The sequence below is a fragment of the Ischnura elegans genome, chromosome X (genome assembly GCF_921293095.1).
Source record: "Ischnura elegans chromosome X, ioIscEleg1.1, whole genome shotgun sequence".
Lineage (NCBI taxonomy): Eukaryota > Metazoa > Arthropoda > Insecta > Odonata > Coenagrionidae > Ischnura > Ischnura elegans.
In genome coordinates, this window is record NC_060259.1 from 78,004,910 (window position 1) to 78,027,397 (window position 22,488).

Genomic DNA, 22,488 nt, shown 5'->3' on the forward strand with positions numbered 1-22,488 from the left:
ACACAAAATCAGGGAAATATTTTAAGGATCGTAAAGGCTCTTAACAAGGGCATAGCGAAGATCAAAACCAGGGGGGGCAAGCCATGGTCGTGCAAGTTGTAACATTTTAGTACGGAAAAGGTTAATGAAACTAAAATTTTAAGAAAATTGTTACAGCAATTTATTAGTTTTTATTATTATTTGCTTGGAAAAATAATAATTTTTATTGTATACTCTCTCTTACTCTCTCTCACTCTTTACTTCTCTCTTATACTAATATCATTTTTCTTAAAAAAAAATTTGCTCAAAACTTTCGCTTTAGAAAAAATTTATTTCCACTTATAGGGGGGGGGGGCAGCTACCCTCTACTGCTCCCGCTGGGTGCGCCCAGGGTCCATAAGTTCATTCTTACCGAGAGCGACCAAAGGTCAAAAGAAAGAAAGACAGAGATTCCAAAGAGAATAAATAATTCACCTTGACCGGGATTCGAACTTGCGCCTTCTAGATTGGAGGCCGGTCTTCGAATTCCAAGGCATCGGCTACCAAGCAGTAGACCATCTCACACAAAGGGCTTAGCCGAATAATAGGGTGAAAAGTCCCCCCTCCGGAATTTTCCCGTACTTGGGGTATGCTATTTGGGATCAAATAGGACTAACCTCCCCACATTTCCAGCCCACTAGAGGGCCACCAGGGCCGGCTAGATCGAAATCACGATTTTCATTCTTTTTTTAATATCTCGGTCAAGAAGGCATATTTATTAATGCGGTTTGCGGCATTTAAAGCCTCCCCCCATATGCCCCCACCCGGATCCGAAAAAAACCTGGATCCGTCCATCCCTAGTAATAAAAAATCTTGTTCGTTAAACAGTTCAGTTATTTATTTTTAAAATTAAGAATGCTGAATAGCGTGCCCAGTACAAATAAAATTTTCGCAGCTTTTCTTTCCTGTTTTTAAAGCATTTACATCTGGGCCTAAACAATTTCGCGACACTGTTTACATATAAATAAATTGTGTAACTATTCATGGTGAAAGAAAAACCCAGTACTGCTCCACCAACTTTTATTTGCTGTCGACTAATTTCAGCGTCATTATCAAGACAAACAGACAAACACTGTCAAAAATCAAGACAAACAGTTTTTGTCTGTTTGTATTGATAATGACGCTGTAGCCGTCGAAACTAGACGACAGCAAATAAAAGTGTGGAACAGTACTGGTTTTTTTTTATCGCCATGAATATCTCATCATTCTACCAATTCACGCCGAAATCAGTCGATTTCAAATTGTATAACGTTCTAAGGCCGTTAAACAAGCGAAAGAAAATGAATTCCCCAAGGCTGAACTATTTGAAGTAGATTGTCCCATGAGACCTATATCTTGTGCATTTTGGTAAGAACATATAAAAATCTTAGGACACGGGCCGTTAGTAGAAAAAAAGAACGAAAGAGGGAATGTACGTGTAAGTCCCAACTACCATTCGTTTCAAAATTCTGTCACCCGAGTTTGAACATCGATTTCTCATAGAAAGCTCGTTTCGACCTCGTAACGAAGTGCATATTATTAAATCTCATCTATTTCTGCGTAGAATGATTGCCTAGCCTTATGAACATCCCAAAAAAACAACTACACCCTGCGGGAGGGGGGAAAGTGGGGGTCAGGAACCCACCCCGATTACCACTTTTTTTACGTTTTTCGTGAATTGATACAAAAACTGTGACCTCTAGTGAAACAATGCATGGGTACGATATTAAACTACATTTATTAGAAATTATTATCCCAGAGTATGAACGTGGCATGCTTTATTTCTATGTCAGATATGTTATTTTTCGTATGCTATACTTCAAAGTAAAATACAGTGATACCTCGAGATACGAGTTTAACTCGTTCCGTAACCGTGCTCGTATGTGAATTATCTCAAAGCAATTTTCTCCATTGAAATTCATTGAAATGCCAATAACCCATCCATCCCCAAAAATGCTACCGCAACTGTTTTTTTTTTTGTTTTTGAATTAAAAAAATATTTATAACTGACAAATATTATACAAATACACAATGAAAGATAACACCTACGCCTACGCTACTGTAGGCGTAGGCGTAGTGGTGGGCCGTGTGCAGCGACACGGTCGGCCGTTCCTCGTAACTTAAAGTTTGCTCGTATTTCAAAGCGAAATTTCGCTTGCTCGACAGCACATATCTCATATATCTCGTATGTTATGGCACTCGTATCAGGAGGTACCACTGTAATCCGGGGTGTCCCTATTCGAAATAAGTCAACCCAGTGAGGTAACTATGAGTATAGATGAAGAGGATAGAACCTCCCCCCAGAAACCTAAAACTAAAAATAGTATCGGTATTTAAGCAATCGTACTTGCTTGAAATCCAGTAATTAAATATTTTAGTTTGGCCTCTCTATGTTATAAACATGTTTTTTTATTTGCATACTTAATAAATATCACAGGATTCCTAATTAATAGAATCAGGCATAGCTTTTCAAGGTTATCATTACCCAAAGTTAAACGAAGATATTGTATTTCCCACAATTTATTGACAGAGGACTACACGTGTTTAAATTATTATACAATCATCCTGTACATCAATCATCAGGTACTAACAGAAACTATTTCTATGAAGGTGCTAATAGAAAGTATTTATGTTTACATAATTTTTTTACATTATGTTTATGTTTTTAACATAAATAGTTTCCATTGGTACCTGAGGATGATTGTATAGCAATTGAAATACGCATAGTACTTTGTCAATAAATTGCGGGCAATACGATATTTTCGTTTAACTTTAGTTCAGTAGTTCCACCACATCTCTCCTAAGAAAGTTGGCTTTATTATACTACCCGGTTAGATAGGTATACTATTCAATCTGATCAACTCCGCCCCTCCGAATCCAAGTCCTATTTACAACATTAAGTGACTTTACATTTATGTTGGCCCCTTAGTAATATCAGTTCATTATCTTATGTTATTGCTAAGGAGAGAACGCTTGCCAGGAGTTAAACCTGCAGGGCCGAAACCCCCTGCTGAATTTGCCAAACATTTCTGAGGTAAACGAAAATTAAAAATTAACTTTTTATGCCAACCTTCCTTATCATATCTTAAAATTGATGTAGACATGCCCTTTTGCTAAATATTTTATTATATTTATTTAAATAACGAGAATTTTCTAATTCTAAATATTTTATTTTATCTTGTTTGTTTATATTTTAAGTCTCCCGTATAATTTATTTATACACCATATTTTCACTGTTATTCATTAATGTAAGAGTAATAAGTGACTAGGTTAACACAATAATGTAAAAAAAAATCGAGCAAAAATTCTGTTGCGTAAATACACCTCACGATGCCGCTTAGCGGTGAAACATGTTTTACAAACATTAAAGCTCATTAGAATGGTACGGATATATAATTATGATTATTCCTAGGGTTTCGTGGCTGGCGCGATCGCCTCTTGTAATAGAGGCTGGGGAGGAGCGCAGGAGGCGCCCCCCCTGCGGGGCCACCCATATTACCAAACATTGCAGAACCACAATTATAGCTTTTTTATATCATAAGTTGGTATTTGTCTTGAATATGTGTATCGTCACTTTAATTAAAATTCCTGAAGCTCTGCATTTGACTTGATCATTTTTTATTACGATAAAAGTAAAGGTAACTCAAGATGTCTTTTGCGCCCCCCCCCCCTTGAGTTTTCTCTGTAACTGTCCCGAAATGGTCCTGTTCAAGAAGGATAATTTCTTTATCCTTTATGATTGGCACTTTATCCTTTACAAGTGATCATTTTTTCTCAAAAGTTTGGTTTTATAATGCCCTTCCTACATTCATCCCCTGCTTTTTCTTCACTCGCTATTCCGCACATCACACATTAACTGCTCATTTTCCTACTCTCCTACAAACTCTCCTATCAAAGTACTAGCAGTATTTCTGTATCGCTCCCTGTTATTTTTTCTTTCCCCAACACATGCCTAGCAGATTTTCACTGCACCATCTCCAAGTTCGTCACCTCTCCTTCATTGTGTGAGTCCCAAACAAGACATACGTACTCTAAGATTGGTCGCACTAGAGTTTTATGGGCTCTCTCTTTAGATGCATTGGTGCTTCATCTGAGATTTCTCACCACTCAGTGTAGCAATTTAAACGTTTATTTGACCTTTTGTTCCACGTTTAAACTCCATTACAAATTCTTGGTTAAATGAACTCCTAAGTAGTTACAGATGTCCAATTTTGTAATTAAATTACTGGAAAATTCATAATTTCCACTTCTGGACTTATGTCTGCTGCTAAAGTTAACATATTTTCATTTACACTTATTTCCATCCCGTTTCTCGGCAGCGAATTCTTAAGGTTATTTAGGATATGTATGCCACTAATTAAAATCATCCGGAGAACAAAGCGAGTACCCTCACGCCAATTAATGGCGGGTATGGTATTTGAAGGAGGCGACCGACAACTGAGATCATTTACGCCATGAGGGTAGGGTAGGTAAGGAGGGATGGAGAGAAACCCGTCGTCGGCATTAGCCTGCTCTTGGCGGAAGGCGCGAAGGGGACGACGGATTAACGTCCCATCTGACGGACGGAGTAATGTCCATGGAATATCCTCCACACAACATTCAAGCAGGGATCAGGCAGTCTCTGAAAATTCTTTGCTACGGCCGGGATTTGAACCGCAGCCCACAGGGTGGCAAGCCAACACACTAGCCACCACACCGACCCGATCCTCTTCACGCACTGAGTCTCATTGAAGTAAAAACATAAAATTCCAAGAGTACCCATTCGAACTTATGTAGATGATGTGAAATTCATCCCCTTAGCGAAGAAATTACGTTTTTCTTTTTCCCCATACCGACCCTTTAAAGACCGAACTAATTTAACAAGTGATTATTTTTATTATTTGTATATCCTATTAATTTATAACTAATTAAGAGGAATTATGAAATAAAACCCGAACAAAAAATTTAAATGCGTTTTCAAGCATATTCTCGAATGGGAACACGCCGAAAAATTTTCCTATTGCTTGAAAAATAAATTAACACTTGGCAAAAAAAAACTAAGTTTAACAATGTAATATATACTGATCTATTGAAAAATGAGCATTTATTGCTGGAGAGCGAGTGACGGGATAAAATCGAATAAGCCGCATACTCACTGCAGAGGTGATGAATATTACCGATTTTGAAAAGACTGATGTATACACTAGTCATGTATGAACGACCAATGCATACACTAGTCATGTAATTCACTTTTAAAAAATACTTCCATACTTTATTTACATAACGAAAGCTGTTAAAGTAATCACAGATAAGAAATATAATTTTTATGAATTTGATACATTGTACATTAAACGTTTAACGAGAGCAAATGGTAATAAAATGTGTAGTTGATTCTCGTCACAATGTTACCCTTGCGTCACCAGTACTCTAGTATTCCTAAATGCGTTATTCAATTGAAGAACCCATGCCAACGGTATACAAGGACAGCATTGCGAATTAGTTTTTCCAATCTTACGATCTTGTTCAACTCTGAAATTAATAAGAACATAATCTCCAGGAACTATGCTTGGGAATCCTAGATGACCCGCATTGATTGAATTCGATTACATCTGAGTAGTGGCGCAGCGAGGGAGGGGGGGTTTTAGCGGATAAAAACCCCCACAGAGCTCAGAGAAATTTTTTATTTTAATCCATTATACTTAGCTGGATTAATATCGCTAATAGAATAGTGCAAGGATTAATAAAATATCCCTCAGAAAGCCGTAAAACTCACTATTTTGAACCAATTATCTTAAAATTCCGCAATTTATTAATTTCACATCTACCGCTTATCCTGGTGGGTATTCCATACTCCCACATACTCCAGTATTAGTTGCACCTAAACCTACCCTAGCCTTAATTCCTAGCTGTGCCCCTGCATCTGAGAACGAAGCAACAGAATTAATATCAAGGATTTGGATCCGATAATCCCCTGAAATATCCTAAAACAGAGCAAAATTTATGTGATGCAATATTCTCATTTACGATAGCTTACCATAACTATTTTTACAATTATTTTTTCGTTCTCTACTTTATTTCAAAATTAACAGCAGAATAGCCCAAGCGAAGAGAGCATTATACCTAAAGAGCGGGAAACCTAAATATGGAAGTAAGGAAGCATTTTACTTTGTTTCCTCCTTATCTCATCTAGAAGCTTCCTTTCCTCACCCACTCGCTCACTTCGTCATTCCACCTCCTTTCCGTACAGGATAAATAAAGAAGAGAAACTTTAAATGCATCATATGACGTCCAAAATTTTGATGGGTAAAAAACTAACTACAAGAGATGAGTAGCAAGAGAAAATAGGGGAGAGTGATGGGCTTGCTGAAACCAAAATTCACGTTTTCAACAGGAGAATTTTGTGCATGAATTATTTTATGTTGCCACCTTTTTTCATTTAAATTTACTGTGTAAAATTTATAAGACTACGAACACCATCAGTTCACAGGATATCTGATGTGAAAGCATGAGGACGCCAAGCGTTAGGAAATCATGGTTAAGATTACTATTATGGGAAGCAGGAAAGAAATTATCAGCAGAATAGCCCAGGAGATGAGAGCATTCCACCAAAAGAAAGACCTGATTACATCGGGAAACTTAAAAATGGAAGTAAAGAAACAATTCATAAGAACCTACATTTGGAGTATACGGTAGTGAGGCATGGACAATGACAGCAGCGGAGAGAAGAAGGATAGAGGCTTTCGGAATGTGGTGCTGAGGATCAAATGGATCGACCGAGTAAGTAATGAGGAAGTCCTAAAAGAGTTGGAGAGAAGAGAAGCATCATGAAACCCTTGATAATAAGACGGAACAACCTTATAGGCCATATATTGAGAAATGATGGCCTGATGAAGACAATCGTCGAGGGAAAAATAGGTGTCAAGATTTGAAACTGAAATGCCTCGAACGAAATATATGGAACAGGTTAAGAGGGATGAGAAAGAGAGGAAATAAGTAGGTGAGGAAAGATTAGCTGATCTCCTATCTATATATATGATGGGAGAATTGAGTAAAGAGCTGTGTTAAACCAATCTTAGGATTATTGGCCAGCGTTGATGAGTTGCTTCAAACTGATGTGCTGATGAAGGTGCTACAGATGAAGAAGAAACTGGTGGTGGTCTAAGATAACTAAATATTTTTATTTTCTATCATACAGTCACGAAACCACCTTTGTAATTCTTTTATTATGACTTTCTTTTTCGTCATCACATAAGGGACTTCAAGTGATTTTGTAGTGGGTAGGTAAAAGGTCGATATTTTTCATCGTACGGTTTCTGGATGGATACCTTTCTTGGGTCTGTCGTACATTAGGGATAAACCCTTTGGGCTTGAGTAACCTAGGTTTTGGAGGTACAGTCTTACTACCTAAAGTCTCATAAGAAGATGAGAAGGAAACTAAAGGCTAACTTAAAGCATATGGCCCACTACTTGTAAGAGAAGCCACCTCATGAAAACCTTAATAATAAAACTGAACAACCTTGTAGGCCATATCTTGAAACATGATGGCCTACAAGGCCATCGGAAGGGAGACAATCGTCGAGGGACAAGTGGATGGCAAGAACGGAAAAGAAAGACTCGAACGAAATAAAGACAAAATAGAATTGTGCTGTACAAGAGAAATAAATGAGAAAATATATCATTCCAAGCCTGAGATTTCAAGATTTTCTCCATTATGACGCACATTTTTAGCCTTTGATTACTGTGATTTCTCAGCTGTTTCCTCATTGCCGATACTTCATTAATAATATTCCGCAATAGGGTGGTTTCCTATTTTTTTTAAATTGCCTAAATCGAAAGATTATTACTCATGGAGTACGCATTTCACGCATTTACATTTTTAAATAACAATATCTATTTTTCGCGACTACATGAAAAGTTAAAATTTTCAAGCGCTCGAAAACGCGACGGCAGAGCGTGAATGCTGAGAAAAGCCCGTTTTACGTCATTCTGGTTCTGGCTGCCGCCATGTGAGACCACCTTGGTGCGAGGTTATGAGCGCCGCTACGATGCAGGCTCCTAACAGGTAGCGCTTGGCTTAAATAAGGATTATAATAATTATTAATACCCTATCAAACGAAGGAAACTTTCCGACCATAGGCATTTTTAATAGGTGATTATCAAGAAATGTTTTTCTGAGCTCTGTGCCAGATGCATGCATTGGTTATCTCAGACGATGTAAAACTCCTATCTACTCGTATAGAAACTAGGTCCCTGTGACGTCACGTGGAGCGGCATCGCATGGGCGCCAATCTGGCCTTTTTCAAATGAGGATAAAATTGACGATTGCCATTCGTCTAAACTGGGATTTCTAAAACCAAATAATTTGTATATTATGAATACAATAATGGTGGATAACGAATCGCATTCGATGCCTTTCGTTTTCTTTGATGAAGGAAACTACCCTATTGAGTGGAGAGCAGCGTCAAACCACTCTTAGGATTGTTCACCAGCGGTGATGATGACTTCATTTCAAGGGACGCCTTCACAATTTTTGTCCCAAATAAAAGAATATTGTCTTGTCACACAAAATAACCAACTATCAACTGCTATAACGTTAACCACATGTAAATAGGGATATAACGGAGGTGGATTGGGGGATTTTTTCCACCACCTCCCTGAGATTTAAGAAACGAGCTTAAATCTTAAAAACAGATTTCGTATTCCTATATTCTGTGTGAAAGCTATCACTCACGAGTTAAAATGCTAAAGAAATTGCATAAAATAAATGGCAATAAATCGAAACTATAGCTTCTCAAAGTTGGCCTTATTTGTAATTGACTGAATTGAATGAAATATGAAGTTAATTTTCAGGTTTATCGAGGAAACCATGAAACAATGCGTAAGATAAAATTAACTTCGATTTTTCTTTCGACAGAATAATCGATTTAATCATTACTAAATAAACCATTTCCACCCACCGTGGCCAAATGGTCACTTCCTACCATTCTGAGCAAATGAGGCTCTTGAAGGCCCCAAAAAGTATTATATTTTCCAATCCTCACTTTCTTGTGTTTCAATAAATTACCCGAGATAAAATTGAATTTACGAAACTATTTTATAAGTATTGACGGAAAGCCATTCCAAGACTCGGCCTTGGAATATGCAAGGACTTAAATTGGTCACATGTACCCTTGAAAAACGCCTCTATTCGCCGTCGAATTGTCATAAATACGTTGCTGATGCTTGCAGTAACTCAATCCATTTATTAGCTAATCTTTGAAGCCGGTCGAAAAAAGCCAACTGACGGAAAGATATATGTGCCAAACGAAAATTCAACATGTTCGCCTACTGTCTGTATATTTCCCCGTAGATTCATTCTTTCTACCAAGATCACTCGAAGAAATTCAACAACATTAGAATCTGACATTGTTACCAGTGGAAACGAGACTCCAGGGCGGGCTCGCCGGTTACACTCCTGGGTCAGGGACTGTAAGCGCTTGCTTTTCTCCTCTGCACCCAGAGGAGGGAGGACAGGAAGGAACAAGGAAGGAGGCGCCGCCGCGATAGGAGCCCGACGACGCCTCCTGGGAGGGGATAGGGAAGGAAGGGAAGGGACGAGGAATCCCGCACCGTCAAAAAGGCGGGCGGGTCCTACTTTTAGCGAAACCAAGCTTACGCAATTAATGTTCTAACGATCTTGGAGGACCCTTCTATAAGGAAGAAGAATCCAACGATCAAATCGTTGGATGACCTTGTTACCAGGCGTGCAGCTAGGTATCAAGGCTATTGGGGGGGTTTAGGCATAACTAATACATGTGGGTATGGAATGCGGGAGATGCGGGTGCCCCCCCCCAGAAATTTTTAAGATAAATGGTTCAAACGGTGAGTGTTGCGGTTTTCTGAGGGATATTGTATTAATCCTTACACTATTCTATGAGTAATATTTATCTGATTAAGTAAAATGGACAAAATTTTAAAATTTCTTTCTGGGGGGGGGGGGGGTGTACTCCTAAACCACCCTCGCTGCGCCACAGCTCGTTACCACTATAATGTTTCGTAGTTAAGGTTCATTCTGTAGAAACAAGTTGATGTATCACCGAAATATTTTACTGCACTACTAAAGGCGACTTTAAGAGCAACGTACATAAATATCTTCATAATCTCAAGCAGAGAGTTCGCTGGGGGGAAATGAGTTAAGGAAACGGTCACGGGATGTATGTGGAGGAGATTTTGCGAAAGCAGCCGGGCATCCGAAAGTTTATTTTGGGGGATCTTCGGGACATTAGCAGGCACAAACCTAAGGGCGAATGGTCACTTTAGCCAAAAGAATACCGCATTTTTCAATGCAGGGAAATAAAATTGAAAGGGTATCCTATACCATGTTACAATCAAGCAGTTTCATAGTGCATCCATTATATTACAGCGCCGATATATGCCAATACGGAAAGCAGAGGCAATACTGCGTTGAACCCTATCTAATAGGGTGGTTTCCTATTATTTTTTTATTGCCTAAATCGAAAGATTATTACTCCTGGAGTTCGTATTTCACGCTTTTAGATTTTTAAATGACGATATCTATTTTTCGCGATTAAATGAAAAGCAAACATTTTCAAGCGCGCGAAAACGCGACGCCTAAGTATGAATGCCGGGAAATCTCTCCGTGTGACGTATTTCTGGTTCCCGCTGCCGCCCTGTGAGGTGACCTTGAGGCGAGCTGAGCGCTGATACGACGCAGGCTGCTAGCGGGTAGCTGAGTACCCTGCTGGCTGGTAGCGCTTGGCTTAAATAAGGATTATTAATATCTTATCAAATGAAGAAAACTTTCCGACCTTAGCCAGTTTTGATAAGTGATTATTAAGACATGTTTCCCTGAGCTCTGCGCCTCATGCATGCATTGGTAACCTCAGACGATATATAACTCCTATATTCTCGTATAGAAACCCTGTGACGTCACGTGGAGTGGCATCGCATGGGCGCCAATCTGGCCCTTTTCAAATGAGGATAAAAATGGACCATTGCCATTCGTCTAAACCGGTATTTCTAAAACGAAATAATTTGTATATTATGAATACACTAATGGTGGGTAACGAATCGCAATCAATGCCTTTCGTTTTCTTTGATGAAGGAAACTACCCTATTGATCACCAGTGGTGGGAAAATTTTGGCTCAACAAAATGGAGGCATTAGCAGGTAATGTAAACAGAAAACAACTCTCTGAAAAATTAATCAGAAGCATTACAAAGATATTTTCAATTTACTCCTATTTTTCCTGTGAGTAAACTGCAATATTTAACGGGGTTCGCAACACTTTCATTCCGTCATTTAAGTCAATCAAAGAGCTAATGGAGACTTTACTTGATATTTATTTGAAAACCGCGAAGAAATTTGATTTATTTTCAAACATGGGCGTACCCAGCGAGGGGCAGGAGAGGGTAGCTGCCTACCCTAGAAGCAAATATCGCAAATGTCTATCAGGAAAATTATAATTTTTCAAGCAAATAAATTTAAAAATGAATAAAGAGCTAATATAAAATTACATTGTTCAATTCCACACTTTATTTTAAATAGCACGACCCGGGTTTCAGCATCTAATGCTATCATCTGATGATAGCATTAGATGCTGAAACCCGAATCGTGCTATTTAAGATTAAGTGTGGAATAAAAAAAGGTAGTTTTATTTTATTCTATGATGAAGCAATTCCACAAAGTAACGCCTGAGACCGTGTCTTATAATAAAGAGCTGTTAGTTTCCTTAAAATGTTGATTTCATTCACATTTTCCATGCTTAAATCTTACCTACAACTTGAAAAACCATGGCTTGCCCGCCCCCCCAGTTTTGATCCTGGGTACGCCCTTGTTTTCAAACCAAATTATTAACCTCTATAAATACGCAGAAAATGCTTATGACACGAATTTTATATACTCGAGGCTAAATTTATGACCCAGATATTTATTAAATATTCTTAAGTGATCGAAAATACTTTCCACACACACTGAAAGCTGAATATCAATAGGCAGCGCTGCACGGATGAAAAGACAAAAGAGAACGATGAACACAAGAGTATGCAACAAGTCCGTCGACTTTTGTCTAGGAAATATCGCGCCAATAGGGTGTTTTCCTATTATTTTTTTATTGTCTAAATCGAAAGATTATTACTCCTGGAGTACGCATTTCACGCTTTTAGATTTTTAAATGTCGATATCCATTTTTCGCGATTAAATGAAAAGTGATAAATTTCAAGCGCGCGAAAACGCGACAGCTAAGTATGAATGCTGGGGAAAATCCCGTGTGACGTCATTCTGGTTCCCGCTGCCGTCGTGTGAGGTGACCTTGGGGCGACGATATGTGCGCCGCTGTGATTTCTAGCAGGTAGCAGAGTACCGTGCTAGTAGGTAGCGCTTGGCTTAAATAAGGATTATTAATACCCTATCAAACGAAGGAAACTTTCCGACCACAGGCAGTTTAACTGATTATTAAGAGATGTTTCCCTGAGATCTGTGCCTCATGCATGCATTGGTAATCTCAGACGATGTAAAACTTCTATCTGCTCGTATAGAAACTAGGTCCCTGTGACGTCACGTGGAGTGGCATCGCATGGTCGCCAATCTGGCCTTTTCCAAATGCGGTTAAAATTGACCATCGCCATTCGTCTAAACTGGGATTTTTAAAACCAAATAATTTGTATATTATGAATACACTAATGGTGGGTAAGGAATCACAATCAATGCCTTTTGTTTTCTTTGATGAAGTAAAATACCCTATTGATACCACGGTGGCCTACCTCGATGCATCCGTGTCCCGGTAATTTCTGTAATAGTTTAACAAGGTGGCTCTTAATGAAAGATTTTTTCGCCAGATTAACTAATAATATTTTAAAATAGTTGAGGAATATCTAAAAGGCGCAGGTCTATTTATATTAGGATTTAGACAAGTATTCACCGAGAGGTTTTGTTTTCACAGAAATTAAAAAACCGCACCCCCCAAAAACAGCTACCTATATCCGCCCATGCCGGAAATAAAACTGCTCTATTTTAGCAATTAACGGGAAACAAGTACCGTGCCTCAATTGTAGTACAGCTTGCAACAATTTTAAGCATTAAATGCATTAATTAGATTAATTGACACAAATAAGTATAGTACAAGCATAAGGATTGGGGCAAAAACAATTGCTTCAGAGATGAAGTTCAATTTTTTGATGGTTAAGAGGTGACTCCTTTTCCTAACGCATTTTTCAAAAGTTTTTGAACAGCATAGAGCGTGAGATTCGTTTCCGATGAAAAAAATAAGTGGCCTTTTAGTACCGTTATACACTGAATGATTTTTTTACTTCAAGTGTTCTATGTGCTAAACATTTACTTAACACATTGTAGATTTCCACCAGATTAAGCCTGAATCAACTCTCTTTATTTCTCAAAATTATGCCGAATATAACTTTTAAGATTTGAACTACAACTTTTGTTATCTAATTAAACAATATTATTGTAAAAAAAACTTATTAAGGCCTCCACAAAATCCTATTTTTTCAGTTCTCACTTTACCATGATTCAATTTATTTTATAATTTCACTTTTGTTAAAACTATACATACATTCATCAATGCGCGGCCTAATTTAACATTGATTAGCCAAATATTAAAAAAATATTCATTAAATTCAATTTTTAATTTATATATTGCAAATTTCCACCAGATTAAGTCCTAACCAACTCTCTTTATTTGTCACAATTATGCAATACATAGCTGTTCAAGTTTGGACAACAATTTGTGTTATCTTGATGAACAACATGTGATAAATAACACAGGCCAACGATGAAAAAAAGTTTTTGCTGAAAATACCTTATTATGTTTTTCAAGTAGCTGGATCCAAATGTGATGCTTAAAAAGTTGTATCACCCACCATTTATTCACATTTTACAGTTAAATTGATCAAATCAAGCAATATATTTAGAATTTAACCGCATGTTTATAGTTAAAATAAAATTGAAAAAGTAGGTCTAATGAACGAAGGTAATGGGGGATTACTATTGGTACTTCACCGAGAAGTTCAGCAAGCGATTCATCGCAGAAAAAGCTATACAATAAGCTTCAAGGAAAAAAGGGTAAGAAAATGTAGACCAATTCCAGTTGACAAGTGAACCCTGTATTATCACGCTACATAACTATTGTAAGTAATTTAACAGCAAATACAAACAATTTTATGATGTAACAGTGTTTCATTGATTTCGATTCAACCGTATAGGGGTATTAGACTAAATATTAAAATATTGCTTGGAAACTATGGGTGATACAAAAATACTAAGGCCAGGTTTGGATTCGGCACATAAAAATCTATAAAGGTCAGCTATTAAAATAAAAAAAGTTTTCAAACAAAATTATTTTGTTGGCCTGTGTAATTTTTACCTGAAATAACGCTGAATTTAAGAAATTATATTATAAGCCTTGCGAAAAAAATCTATTCCAAAAGACAGCTTTCCTTGGTCACGAACGTATTTTGCATCACTAACCTCGCCACATTATAGCATGGAATGGTATCCCCATACCACGCCTCCCTAACCAACCTCAGACTTTGCAATCATCCCAGACAATCCCAAGGCTTTCATTCTTTTTTCATTCCTGCCTCGCTCGCTCGCTCCCTACGCCTCCTCTCTGCCTTTTTATCCCCTTCCAAAATAGATTCTAATTTTATTAAAAACCATGCCAACTATTCCTAGCGCCGGCCAAACGACTCCCTCTCACCACTTTCATTCACCACATTTTTGCAATCCTTTTCTTTTTGAAACGCAATACGCTTCGGGAAACATAGTAAAGATACACTGTTATAAGTTCCACAGAAGTTTTAATTTTAATTTATTTATTTTTATTTTATTTTCAAACAACCGGATACAGCTCTTTTTGGTCATTTTATACCGGGGTATTCAACAAATGCAACAATTATGTGTACACAAAAAACCATGCCCTAGACCGGGGAAACTGACCCAGGCGGGACACGAACCCGCGACCTCTTGTTTGGCAGGCGAGGACGTTACCCCACCGCCACCAAGGCCGGTAGTGACTCAAGAGTTTAAATAAAAGGTTATTAAAACTTCTATGGAACATAAAATAGTGTATCTTTACTGTTTCCTGTCCCTAAGTTCCACTATGTACGGCCTTCCAGCCTTAAGTTGAGCAATACGCTTCCATACCCTTCCCCTACAATTTGCTTGTATTTTTCCCACTCGAGACATTTTTGCATTAAAATTTATTCCATACCACCGAAAAGAGCTCATATTCGCCTTTTACATGGGGGGTTTCGACAAGATAACATTTACAAGTGCAAGAACAGATATACCCTGGATAGGGGCAACTTACCCAGGTGGGATTCGAATCCGCGACCTCTCATTTAACTGGCGAGGATCTTAATCTTGCTAAACAACGTGTTTTACGATAGAGACATATTCCTTTGTATTACGGAGTGATCAGTTTCTAGCAAGTCCTTTATCAGTTTGGCTAGCTTATACCGTAATTATGCTTAGGATAATTTTATTGCTGACACACTTCCAATGCATGCTCACCGATAAGTACGTCAACATAAATACTCTCACAGAAAAACAACACATTCCAGACATTTTTGCCTTATAATTGGAACAGTCCCTATCAAATTTTTTCTCACTCTGGCTATCTAATTCCGTAATTGTGCTTTGTGTGACACATTATGACTGACACGACTCTAGTGCATACTCATCGAGAAATATGTAAACATTAATTCTCTCACAGCCGATCAAACTTATATTACACTTTCTTGCTTACATGAAACCCACAAATGACCAGTTTTACGCAAGGTAATAATCTCAATATCAGAGAATCCACAATTTATTGACCAATTATAATTAAATCTTCCGCGGTTGAGCCCTCGAACTACTTTTCATATCATACCCTAGCAACGAAATCTGTAAATGAAATCAAATAAGCCTCGCTTTTCTCTCTAAGGACAGGTATTGATAAAAAGGTAGAGATAATACGATATGCGAATGCGAATGATAAAGAAAAAATGTGTTTAAGTTCTGCGATAGCAAAAAAATCGCATTAATCCAAGAATTAAGTTGCATCGAGAGTAAAAATACTGCATCAATAAAACATCGTGCATCGGCGAGCTAAGATATAGGCCCAAAACAACTCCTTTGGTCCTACTTGAATACAAGAAACTGCAACGTTTTTCAATCGAGATATATATTGAAGAATAAAATGCCAAAAATGCAATAATTTCATCATTATTTATCTTGAGCACAGTTTCCGCTGATGTTTGTACTTGAGAATATGGTTCTATGATATTCCTCACCATGTTTCATCTCCTATTATAGTCAATATCTTCCCAGGAGCCTAAGGCTGCTAATTATCTTCTTTAATTTTTAACATCAATCACATAATTCCACGAAATATCGTCTTTTAATTTTCACTCTAGTCCACGACATTGGTCTCAGTAACAGTTTGAGAAAAGAAACAGGGGACCATGTCATAATTTCAAGTACACTATCATTTAAATTAATTAAAAAATAAGTAATTTCTGTGTTTATCGCACAAAAATACATATTAATGTAAAATACTGCATATGAATTTTCGTAGTCTATATTTCCCAAGCCATGTACAAGAACACATGTGCATTAACACCTAAAATAAGTAAAATACGAGCTATTGAATTGCGTTAACTTATATAGAAGACTTATATAACTGAAAGCAGTTTGAAAAAGGCACATAAACATGGCTTGAAATAAATCACACGAAATCCATGGATATAGCAGGTAATGTGGATCTGATAAACGTTCTCGAAGGACAAAACATAACTTTCTATGCCATTATTCATTAAGTAATAGGTTTTGCAGTCAGTTCCGTCCTCAAATAAAAGTTACCTGATGCAGACTGGATTGAAACTATGGATTTAATAGGGCCAGAAATTCATAAAAGCATGCATTTTTATACCAGATTTATAGGAAAAGACCTAAAAATTTTAGAAATTAGGATAACAAGCTGGATTACACGACCCCAAAAACATTTCTCGTCACATGTTCAAAGATAAATTATGCACGATCAGTAAGATGAAACCGTAACAAATCTGATTTATTATTTCGCTCGAAAATGTGCACAACCACGCTTTCAACCGTCTAAACCTGTCTATAACCATCAATATTCTGAAGAAAGCACTCCGGTAAAACTGACCACACTTCCATCATTACGAACAACAAAGAAAAACAAATGGCAATCGTAATACCTGTCCTCGTACTTGCCGCAAGCATAATATGATAGAAGAATGATTATTGCCGAAAAAATTGAAAAACGAAAGCCTACTCTGGTAAGCGATCGGAAAGTTAAAATAATTACCACCATACATTGACATTGTAAACCAATTACGGCGAAGTGAGATTGCTCTTTGAAGAGTTAGAAAAAATATTTGTAAAATTCTTGGAGTAACAGAAAAAATACACGCTCCACTACCAGATAAATAGCGTGATGTTCTAAAACATAGCTACCGTCATGAGCACCATCCAAGGATTTATGAGAATTCTGCATTTAACACGGAAAAATTACTGCATGAAGAAAGCACAGAATTCACCCAGAAAGCATGCTAAAAGTCAAAAGTCTACACCACCGCCAGGTTTTAAACCTTGGTCCAAGAGATGAGGCGTCAACTCTACAGACGCACCAATATAATATATAAATGCAGAAATGCTAATTCATACGGGCAGCATAAGAATTATTTTCGGTGGTGTAATTTAATTCGTTTTGGAGTACATTTTCAGAATCTATAGCTCTCACAGACAAATTACAGTATTTTACTCATGAATTAAAGACAATGGAACTTGTGATTATTTTGAAAAAAATTTGTCGAATATAAGAAAAACTACCCCCTATAGCCCGTAGTTTGAGAGTAAGTCAGGTGAAAGGTAGAGCATCACCCTTATATACTGTGTTTTTACTCAGAAATATTCTAATGTTCTTTACACAACGAATTAAAAATGATTAGAAAAGCTTTGCTCTGATATCTGTGACATTTCCTTCATAAATGGTCATGAAGGCGTTCCTTTTTTTTCAAAACTTCCATTGATTTGTTGCTTCCTCAAAAAAACGTGAACCTCATGTAATGGAATTTGATGAATCTCATCCATATTTTACATTTGTAATATTTATATACTTGATAGAGATATTCCGTGTTTGAACACGTCATTCTTACAATTTTTCCTTGAATAAAATGTTTCCATGAATAAAATGTTTCCATGAATAAGGAGTGAGATAATGAAAGAAAAGGTTGATACTATCATTATAATGGTTCGCTCCAATGCTATTCCAGGTAGTGCTCTCCATTGAAATGGCGAGAAGTTATTAAACCGTCGCCAAAAGAGAGGAATTGTTGAGGATACTAACCAGCAAAATCACCTCTTCAAGATAAACTGTTACGAGGATTTGTAACTTTGTCTCGACTGGTCTTTTTTCGGGAAGACTCACTTGTTTAAAAGGTAGGCTATCAAATTAATATAATAAAAAGCACTCTTAAGTTTCCACAAATAGTTTATCTCACGCCCAATAAAAAATGTACAAAAACACCTGATGATTACAAAAAATGTACTGAAACCGTTCGTGGCATAAAACTATTTGTGGAATAATGCCGGTGACTTTTATTTTATTAATAGGCAGGAATTCTACGATATTAAGATTTTAAACGGTATAATAAGCTATCTCATCATGAAATTTTCAGCGTACGTTAATTAGATTCTTGTCGACATGCAGCTCTAACCCTACTTTGAAAATTTAACCAGAGTAATCAAAGTCATGTGCGCAATTATTATGATTTAGATACAAGGAAATGTTTTCAAAGGTCCACTCTGTATACACTCAAAATGTCAAAAGGATAGCTTAAGGGGCGCGTACCTCCCTATCGATCGGTCTTTTTAGTGACGGATTGATCACTTAAAGACTTGAAATCACCTTGAAAATTTTCAGGTAATGCAACGAAGACTACTTCTGTAAGACTTATGGTATCGTCTTGATAGTTCCATGTTCTATAGAGTAAATCATTGTAAGCCATCACCTGCATTCATAAGTATAACTTTTATCAGCAGTATATCCTCTTACGTAATTTTTTTAAGCTGAAGATACAGGTTCATTCTGATCAAAGTATTACCTATGAATAATTCTTGTATTCAGATGCATGACAACTTATCTCAACGGTACATCCTCAAAAAAAAAATTATGCTCGAGATACAGGTTCTTGCTGGCAAAAGTATTACGGAGGAAGAATTCTTGAATAGCTGGGGTACTAGATTTTTCTGTACTTTAATAGACACAGGACAGGGATAACCGCAGCTCACCTTCGCCGGTTTCTCCGCACTGCAGACCCGTCACTTCAACCAGCGACTCGGAAGACGTCGAGGACGAGGACAGCTGGTACGAGTACTCGTGGTAAGGGCATTCCAACGGGCAGCACTCCTCATGTAGCGGACACGTGGACTCTGTGACGCGCCACCGCGGCGACCCGCCGGCGGCGGCGGCAGGCGTGGGTCCCGCCGCCTCCAGCCGCGCCTCCTCCCACTTGACCGCCTCCCGCACCCGCGCCCACCTCGACACCTTCGCGCTGGCCCCGCGCCGCGTCTTCCCGCGCCCCGGCACGGCTCCTTCCTCGTGGCCCACGGAGCGGCTGCGGGCGCGGCGGCGCCGGAGCGAGCCGCGCCACGATGCGGCCGCCGACGACTGAATCGCTTGGGATTCCTGAAGGCAGCCGGCCAAGGCCCGGCGCTTGTACTCCAGTGAGTCCTGGAGCCGCTTGTGCATCTCCTGGAGGCTCTTCAGGTCCTCCAGGTACTGCACCCGACGCTGAAGTTTCGAGTTCTGTTCCCGGAGGTCCCCCAACTGTTCCATGAGCTTGCAAAGGTTGTCCAGATGATCGAGGCCCATGCGCGGAGGGCCGCCGGCCTGCTCCTCGCTGGCGGGTGCGGCAACGAGCGGGGTGGTGGGCGCGGAGGGTTGCCGCTTTCGCTCGGCACCCGACACGGGCAGGGACATGAGGTAGGCGAGAAATTCGTCTTCTTGCTGCAAGGCCTCGGTCACGAGCCGGTTGCTTTCCTCCTCGTCGTAGGCATGCTTGGACCCTTCCATGTCCCCAGGGCCCCGAGGGTCTTCGCCCTCGGCGGGGCCCTCGGCCCGCCACGCACCTTCCTGCTGCTCCATGAGCGGCACACTCCGGCCGAGGTACGCGGCGCGGCCGCACGGATGAGGGGTGGCGCCACTTGGGAGCCTTTTTCCCCTCGGCTGGTCTTTTTTCGTCTGCGGAGGGGAGTTGGCAGCGTCCTCCGCAGGGCTGCCACAACCCCCGCACCCGCGGCCAGTCGGGGGGGACACACCTTGGCACGGCATCGCGGCGCGGGAGCGGTGTAGGGTGGGCGAGACGCCGTGAAGTTGGTAGCATTGCATGGATGGAGGTGGTTAGAGGGCCAAGCCCCTTGTTGCCCGACTTGTTTGTTGATGACTGCGTCTATAAGCGAGCCAAACTCGGGATGTTTTGTCACATGATCAGATTTTGATGACCCTGAGGAAATTTAAGTTATTGGTGAATCATCAGAGCGTCATGGTTTGGCTTCACACGCCGCGATTACCAAAGGTGCTCATTAAGCTCGTGTCATAAAACATTTGTCGGAATGATTGATACCCTAATGCCATGAAATGATTCTTAAAGCAGGTTTGAATTCGTCAATCTGTTCTCCCGATGTTCACATAAAGTCTTAAAAGTAAAATTTAGTCCTTCTTTGAGACTATAAACATGTTGTTTTGTAATGAGTTTTATGACTTGCAAATGAATCCAACTTATTTGAGGAAAAGAAGTGCCACGTGAAATATGTTTCGTCATTCTTATACTTCGGTACATGTGTTGCTTGTTAGTAAACGGACTGAGTTACACGTTGAAAAGTATCGGGCCAATAATTTTCAAAATAAAAGAGAAAAATGCTATTCCGATTCTGTCTAAGGAGATAATTTTTGGACGACCTGTTCTTTGCTCTTGGCCATGATAAAGTTTTTAATTCATCACTTCTGTTGATGGTTTGCACTAGGGAAAATAACCACAAAAGTCGAATAACGTTGGACTAGATGACTAATGCTCATACCAGTCAAGTTTAGAAAAAAAAATTTATACTGCACAGAATTTGAATGAATATTTAATCAGCTTGATTAATGCTGGGACGCAGTAGCGTCAGGCCATTACGATAGCACCACGTATTAATTCATGATAACGAGCGGATTAAAAAAATACCAATTCATAACACCAAATAGCAATTGCTATAGGTACTGATGATTAATTTACCATAATGAGATATAAGACTACCTGAAATAATATCTCGATAATTTTATAAACTAGACCAACAGGTTTACCGAGAGTTTAACATAAGTTGTCCGAAAGTGGCATTTATCATTGGGACAAAAAGTTTTCAGTTGGAAACGAAGAAAGTGGTGAACTCAGAAACGGATGCCAGTAGTATAATGGATTATTTTTCATGAGGAAGCCGTTTTTTTTGGCGAAAATTTTTACGAATAGATTTTTTGAGTAGGTGTGTGTAAATGTTTACTTTAATGTTCCCAAAGAGAGAACCCCTTCTGAAAAAATGCTAATGATCACATTACTATGTTACATTGTGCACATACCTACAATGCATTAACATGTTTTTGCTAGCATCAGGTCCCGGGATTGTAGAATTAATTCTCATCGCAACCACAAATCAGGTTAAACAGAAAAAATAATATCCATAAATTTTCATTCCGGCTCATAAATTTATGGAATAAAACATTTAAGCATTTGATTTTAATTCTAGAGTTCAAAAAGTTTTACAGTGGATGGTTAATTAAAATGACTACTGGCTTTATTCTGTAAAACCAATAATTTATGGAAAATTAACAGTATTACTCGAAGTTTATTTCTGTACATGTTTTATGGACCCCACCCGGGTTTTGTAGCAGCAAAAAAATTGTCATTTAGAGTCTCGGATTTGTTGAAAACCTCTGTATGGATCTACATGCATTTATAACGGGACATCTTGGCAGGGCCATTAAAATACTTAAAAACTATTGAACACCACTTCCCGTCATTCCTATTTAAAACGTGTTTTTCAAAAATCCTGACTAACTTTTCTCAAATAATCGATCCCAGAATTGGACGAAACTTCTTTTATAAGACTGTTCCAAGTTTTCGCAGAGTGATAACGAGCAGCAATTCTCTTATGATATTTTCCCACACTTTGCAGTTACGCATGCAGTAATACTGTTGCAGTAACCTCTACCAATTTATGGAATTCGCTGCCAGTCCATTCTAAGAATGTGAAGTCCTTTGCTCGTTTCAGAAGTAGAATTTATGATTTATTTTATAAAGTTGTGCTAAAAATAATATTTCAATTCATAAATAAGCTTCAAATGATAAGGTTGGTTATTTTCTCAGTGGTAATTATTAGTCAATTGTCACACTTGGAAGCAAGGGCGGATTTAACAGGGGAGGTAAAGCTAACTACGTACAAGTAGGCCTTACG

At 38.6% G+C, this 22,488-nt stretch overlaps 1 protein-coding gene across 3 annotated transcripts in view; it reads right to left on the reverse strand.

The window, feature by feature from the left end:
* LOC124171025 overlaps nt 1–20,156 on the reverse strand; it is a 71,897-nt gene extending 51,741 nt beyond the window's left edge. For all 3 annotated transcript variants that reach the window (XM_046550165.1, XM_046550164.1, XM_046550163.1), the window contains exon 1: nt 19,291–20,156. In XM_046550165.1, the coding sequence (XP_046406121.1) occupies nt 19,291–20,146 (856 nt within the window). In that variant the 5' untranslated portion in view covers nt 20,147–20,156. The remainder of the gene's footprint in view (nt 1–19,290) is intronic.
* Nucleotides 20,157–22,488: the final 2,332 nt, after the last annotated feature.